The 6,854-nt window shown below is 40.8% G+C and overlaps 1 protein-coding gene across 5 annotated transcripts in view; it reads left to right on the top strand.

The window, feature by feature from the left end:
• PIEZO2 (piezo type mechanosensitive ion channel component 2) overlaps positions 1 to 6,854 on the top strand; it is a 343,647-nt gene that overhangs the window by 162,853 nt on the left and 173,940 nt on the right. For all 5 annotated transcript variants that reach the window (XM_082416414.1, XM_082416413.1, XM_082416415.1 and 2 more), the window contains exon 4: positions 6,633 to 6,675. In XM_082416414.1, the coding sequence (XP_082272540.1) occupies positions 6,633 to 6,675 (43 nt within the window). The remainder of the gene's footprint in view (positions 1 to 6,632; positions 6,676 to 6,854) is intronic.

Here is a 6,854-nt window from a genome sequence, read left to right as displayed (position 1 = left end):
CAATGTCATCTGGATACTGATGATCAGAGCAGGGGATAATGGACATTACAAAACAAGAGTATTAGGTAGAGGCGAAAATGATGCTTTAAAAAATATACCTGTATAAGTCTTTTAATATAAAAAGTATTAATTAAGGGATGGTAAAGATTTTTTTCCTTATCCTTATCTTTTGCAGTTACTTTTAACTCACTAATGATAAATATCACCTGGGAATTAGGACTCAGAGAATTTTGCAGATCTCACCATTTCACCCAAAATGCTGAAATTGCTCCTTGTCTGGGAAAATTGCATTGCTTGGATACACATCACCCATTAGAGCAGCCATTCCTGGGGTTTGATGGAGTTCAGGTACAATTCAACACAAGAGCATCTTAACATTTGCAAAGTAAAATATCACTACTAGTCAATTGAGAAGAATCTATTTTCCTCTTAGAATTTCACATTCTGTCCAACATTCAATGTGTGGTAAAATCTTGACTCTTCGATTGGGTAGGAAAATCTTTTCCTTTAAACAGTTAAAAATAATGTCAATGAAGCTTCTGCCAGAAAGCTCATAAGTGGTAACATTTCCTGGTATTTGACTGTTTCATCACCAATTTCTGTGCCAGGTCCCATGTTCAGCTGCCTGGCAGCCCCTATGATATATGAAAATGCTGCCATTTTTATAGGAATATGCTGGCAAAAATCTACCACTCCCATGTATTATTAGTCCTTTTCTGCTAATTATTTTGGAAAAAGCAGAGGTGCAGGTCCAAGTTCAAGTGGCTGTCAATGTCTGGGACACACTTGGTGTAAAACTGTTCAATTAGGAGAAAAATCTGTGCCTCATTTGACCACCAGTTTTCCAACTGCATTATGAAACTTATAGTTGCATTTTTGTACTAGAAATTGAGCAATAAGTTGATTTTAAAATTATTGATAAAAGTAATCAATGAGGAAACATAACAAAGTGAGTAACCAATTTATAACATCAAGATAGAGATTTTTGCATGTTCAATAATGTTTATGAAAAAATGAAATTACAAACTGAATGGGAGCTGTGGAAAACCCCTTGGTGTTATAAAGACCCCAGAGTAATTTGTCTAAAAAAATACAGACGACCAGATTCGGGCTGGGAGAACTCAGATGGCTGGTTTCAAGTAACAGTCAAAGCCCTGTGGTTTTAAACCGCGACTAAAGAAAAATTAGATGAAATAAAAAATAATCAGTCCTGCTCAATCTTGTATCAGGTACATATCTATGTGTATTTGTACAGACTGAGCTCCTGCTGGGCGTACTGAGTGTTTAACAAAATTACCGCAGTAAGAAGCTCGCGGGTTCCAGAGGAGGGGTTTGATGACACAGCACGTCTGCTGTAGGCACTTTGTGCTTCTTAAGTTAATAACCAGACACACAAAACTTTGTGGCGCTAAAAATGAAATATTTTGAATCTATATTATAACCAGATTGGGGCAAGAGACAAATGATAGGAAGGAGGAAAAGGAAGAAGGAAGGAGAGACAAGGACAGGACCCCCATGCAGGACAGAGCAGTGAGGGAGGGAGTTAAATAAAGCGCTGGGTCTGCAGTCCCGAATCCCCAACCCCTCAGCTTATCACCCGAAAGAGGGATAATAATAGTACTGACCTCATGGATTAAATTAGCTGATATGTATAAGTGGGCACCTGTTAAGGGGGTGAATGTAACCCGGTTTCTTTAATTGAATTATAGTTGATTTGCAATGTTGTGTTAGTCTCAGGTGTACAGCAAAGTGACTCAGTTATACATATATATATATGTATGCATTCTTTTTCAGATTCTTTGCCATTATAGGTTATTACAAGATATTGAATATAGTTCCCTGTGCTATACAGTAGAACATTGTTGATTATCTATTCTATATATAGTAGTGTGTATATGTCAATCCCAATCTCCCAATTTATCCCTTGCCTGCCCCCCTTCCCCCCGGTAGCCATAAGTTTGTTTTCTGTGTCTGTGGATCTATTTGTTGTGTAAATAAATTCATTTGTATCATTTTTTCAGTTCCACATATAAGTGATATATTGTATTTGTCTTTCTCTTTCTGATTTACTTCACTTAGTATGATAATCTCTAGGTCCATCCATGTTGCTGAAAATGGTATTATTTTGTTTTTTTTATGGCCGAGTAATATTACATTGTATATATATATACACATATATATTACATTGTGTATCTATCTATCTACCTATCTATCTATCTATCTCACATGTTCTTTATCCATTCACCTGTGGGTGGACACTTAGGTTCCTTCCTTGTGTTGGCTTACATGTTTCTATTGCTATGTTAATCTGGGGGAGAACGTCCCTTCTCTTAATTTAAAATATGGTTTTAAAAGGCTGGAATTTCTTAAAAATATTTTTATTCCCACCTAAAATTTTGACGCTCAAGGTGTTGTTAAAATCTTATTTTTCTTGTTCATATGTGGTGCTCTTCGAGATACAAATGTCAGACTTGAAACTAGACTTAGCACTGGAGGAAACAACACAGATTTTCCTGTCTTGTAACAGGAGTGGCAGGAAGGTGGGGACACCAAGAACTGCTGGGCACAGACCCTGGGATGCCATCAACAGCCCCCTCTCCTCTTTCCTGGCTTCCCTCTGCTCAGGACCCCTTTTTTCCTCTTACACAGCGTTCTCCCTGTGGCCATCATATTGGGAACATTGTCAGGGCTGGGCTCACATGACCTTGGTTCTCCAACAGGTGAGGAAAAGAGCTTCTTACCTGCCTGGGGAAGGTTCCACTTTGGCCTGACCTAGCCCATCACATGCACATCTGGTCACCTGTGACCAGGAGACAGGTGCTGCGAGGATGCCCAGATCCCCTGCCCCCATGGCCAGGGTGGGAGGTAGGATGCCCTGGGGCCTGCAGAAGCAGCTTATTGGCCGGGGCAAAGTAGTTCCCAAAGAAAGGAGGTCTCCAAAACTGCTTTCTGTTGCGGAAAGATGGGAACTTAGAAGCTGCTGAGGCCAGCAGGAACATGGGATGGAAGAGGGAGGAGAGGGAGGATGGGTGCACAGAGCCTGGTTCACCTTGTAAAGAAGTAGCTGTCAATGGATTCGATTCGTTCCAGGAGTAGATGCCCTACTTCTGGGCACGGCAGTTCCCACTTGGAGTGTTAGTGCTGAAGGATGTTAGGGATATTTTGTCACCTGAGACACACATGGATGAGACACTGGAACTTGCTCTGCGGACTGAGTGACATTTAGCCCAGGGTTTGTTTCCAGCTTTTGGACTCAGTTACCCTCCCTCTGCTCCAGATGTCAGCTCTGTCATTGAGATGCCAATGCTATCAAGGGAAATTCTTATTTAATTTAATTAATTTACTTATTTATTTTAGATCTAAATTTATTTTATATTGGAGTATAGTTGATTTACAATGTTGTGTTAGTCTCAGGTGTACAGCAAAGTGATTCGGTTATACATATACGTATATCCATTCTTTTTCAGGTTCTTTTCCCATATAGGTTATTACAGAATACTGAGTAGAGTTTCTGGTGCTATACAGTAGGCCTTGTTGATTATCTATTGTATACATAGTAGTGTGTATATGTTAATCCCAAACTTCTAATTTATCCCTCCCCTCACCTTCCCCCTTTGGTAACTAATTTTTAAAAGTGAAGAGTGCAATGCATTATTTCTAACTACTTCATCTAACATTGGAAAGGAACAACCCCTCTAGTGAATTGTATCCATTTCTCTATGCTATACATTTCCCTTCTTTTCGTTGTTGCTGTCCTTTGCTTTCACCTGAAGACTGTAACATGTTCTAGACTTCATATTATAAATCTCATTTAAAAAGTGTTGAATCAAGGAAGTCTGCCAGCAACTTTGTTTTCTCTGCTTTTCTCTCTGTGTTGGACTGCTCTGGCATGGGAGAATAATATTACTTTACCATGTAAAACATGGTGAATGGCTGTAAAAGAATTCCCCTGCAACTGAATAATGGGCTGTCAAAAATATTCTTGGTGCCAAAGGATCTGGATATGTCTGTTCCATTTATTGTGTTTCTCCTTTCCCCATGACTAAGTGCTCACAAAAGACACAAAAACCCAAACCTCTAGAGTATGTGGTATTCGAGGGCAGAAACCATATTTTAATATATTCAGTCCCATACCTAATGTATTAAGATGTTTAGTAGAGGATCACCAGCAAACAATGATGCACCTATGGTATGTAAGATGCTCAAATTACTAATTAAATTGACTTCTAGTGACAGGAAGGAAGTTGTGTTCCCCCATCTCCACTGTGCTTGGTTGAGTGGGTTAATAATATTTATTTTAAGGAGTACTGGAAGTCTTGACCCCAAAACTTTTACCTTGTTCTGCCCTTTTTTATAAAAATTTTTATTTATTTATTTATTTATTTATTTATTTATTTATGGCTGTGTTGGGTCTTCGTTTCTGTGTGAGGGCTTTCTCTAGTTGCGGCAAGCGGCGGCCACTCTTCATCGTGGTGCACGGGCCTCTCACTATCGCGGCCTCTCCTGTTGCGGAGCACAGGCTCCAGACGCGCAGGCTCAGTAACTGTGGCTCACGGGCCTAGTTGCTCCGCGGCATGTGGGATCTTCCCAGACCAGGGCTCGAACCCGTGTTCCCTGCATTGGCAGGCAGATTCTCAACCACTGCGCCACCAGGGAAGCCCTGTTCTGCCCTTTTTGAATAAGTTTATTTTTCTCAGAAATATGAAAATGGAACCTATTTCTTAATTAAAGTTCTGTGTTTGAAGAGCCTGAATGTGCAGTATAGCAAAATCATTTATTTTTATTTTACCTTGATAATAAATGGAGTCTATTTAAAAAATCAATTTTAGTATGTGCTGAGAAGATCTGGGGAAAAAATGGAAATGTGGAAAAAGTTAAATGGTGCTTTGTTTCTCAATGAAAGCAAGAGAAGTCAAGAAGAGTAGCATCTAAATGCCTCCCTACCCCGACCTTCCCCACTGGGTCTGAGCACAGACTGTCTGCTTCTCACTTGGCGTGAGGCTCTTAATCTCTCCCACCTCTGACTTTGGGCCAGACTGTTGCCAGCTGTCCTGGAGTTCAGCATGGTTTCTGATTCAGGTTGTATATTCTTGGGCAGTGTCTTAATTGCTGGTATTCAGGGGCAGGATAACCATCGTTCAGGAATTCCTGAGATGGGGATTCTCCATTGTTTTGCATGTGACTCAGAGGACAGATGACATTCATATGGGGCCCACTCCCCTGGTTCAGGGGCCATCAGAAATTCCTGGGCTGCTTAACTAAAATTCCAGGTCTTTTCCTCCTACTTAGCAAAGCCTATTGGAATTCAACTGGGCAAGAGTAACTTCGTCCGAGGAGATAAACCTGATCTGCTTTAAATTTATGTGTGTACGCATGTGTGTGTAATTCTGATCCCAAATTTAGTCCTGCATTATTTATAGCAATTATTTAAAACGCTCCATCATAACCGAGTAGAAGGAACCCAAGTCCCTTAGTGAAATCACCACATTCATGCTCCCTTGGGACTAGCTTAGTCCTCAGAGAGGGCCCAGGAAACTACTTTGTATAATCTCCTGTCTTTCCAGAAAGTCTATCTAATGCCTAGGAGGCACTGATTGTCCACCTGAGAGTAAAGCACTGGAGGCAGAGTTCTCAAGAAAGAAACATAAGTGCCATCCTGGCTTACTGTGACTTGAGGAACAGAAGCAGGGTGGCTTTTAACTGCCTCCGGAGACCCAGTGCTGAATTCACCACTTCCTGTTTGCAAGACTAAACTGTACAGAAAGGTAGTGATTATCTGCTGTGGTTATTAACGCCACTAGTACATAGCACAGCTCATGGATTTAGGGCTGGGGGGTGGGGTGGGGGGGCAGTGGTGTCTACTTGAACAGTTACTGAAATCAAGATATTGTTGCCACTGACTGAGCATCGAGAAGATGTCAAAGTGTGGGTTAGCAGAACCCTTACCTCTTATGAATGCAGACTTCTTATTGACATGGTCTTTGATAAAAATGAGCACTTTTCTTTACATAAAGTACTCAGAAAATTGTTACGCTTATAATGTAGGGAAGAATTATTTCATGGAAAAATTGTAGAAAATCATTTTTATACCCAGCTATTCTTCTGTGGACTTGGATACACTATTCGTCAAATTGTGTCACTGGAAACAGCGTTTTTACATTCAGGAGACTTCCGATTAAAATGTTCAGCTTAAAAAATACATGTAAATCCTGTGCTTCAACATTGAGGAGGTAAAGCCATGGTGTCTAGTGGACTGGAATGTCAAAGTGCCCTCTAGCTTTCCAAATGCCACGTGAAGTTAAAAGTTGAATTTTGCAGAGTGCAACTTACAATCTGCTACTATTTCATTATTTTTAACAGGAGAGTATTACACATTTTTCTGCTTGGGACACATGTGGGCTTTTAGAGAACGATTTATTGGTCTGCTCTGTTACCGGGGGTGGGGGTGGTGGTGGTGTGCACTCACCTGGGCTGGTCTCTGAAAGGCCATCTGGGGAGGCGGGGAGGGATGCCTTTGAGGAAAGACAGTCGTTCTGCTTAGATGTACAAGCAAATCTCTACCAGGCTGTGCAAAATCAGGGCAAAACTGAATCCTTGATGTGCATTAATTACATCCCTTCCTTCTGTTACAGGCTCAACCTGGGAAAAGACATTCCGACAGATCGGCTTTGAAAGGTAAGCAGGGCTTGGTTACTTATGGCCTATTTTATTCCAAGCAGTTCATTGACTATAAATTGGTGGTCTTGACACCATTACTTCAGTGACTGTGCCCTTGAGTAAGTCATCATTTTTGAGCCTCAGTTTCCTTGTAAAGTAGACCTTTGCTTTATGACATTGTTGCCTGCACACAGAGT

Source organism: Balaenoptera physalus, assembly GCF_965194825.1.
Source record: "Balaenoptera physalus genome assembly, chromosome: 12".
NCBI lineage: Eukaryota > Metazoa > Chordata > Mammalia > Artiodactyla > Balaenopteridae > Balaenoptera > Balaenoptera physalus.
Note: the sequence above shows the minus strand (reverse complement) of the source record. Positions and strands in the feature narration are given on the sequence as shown.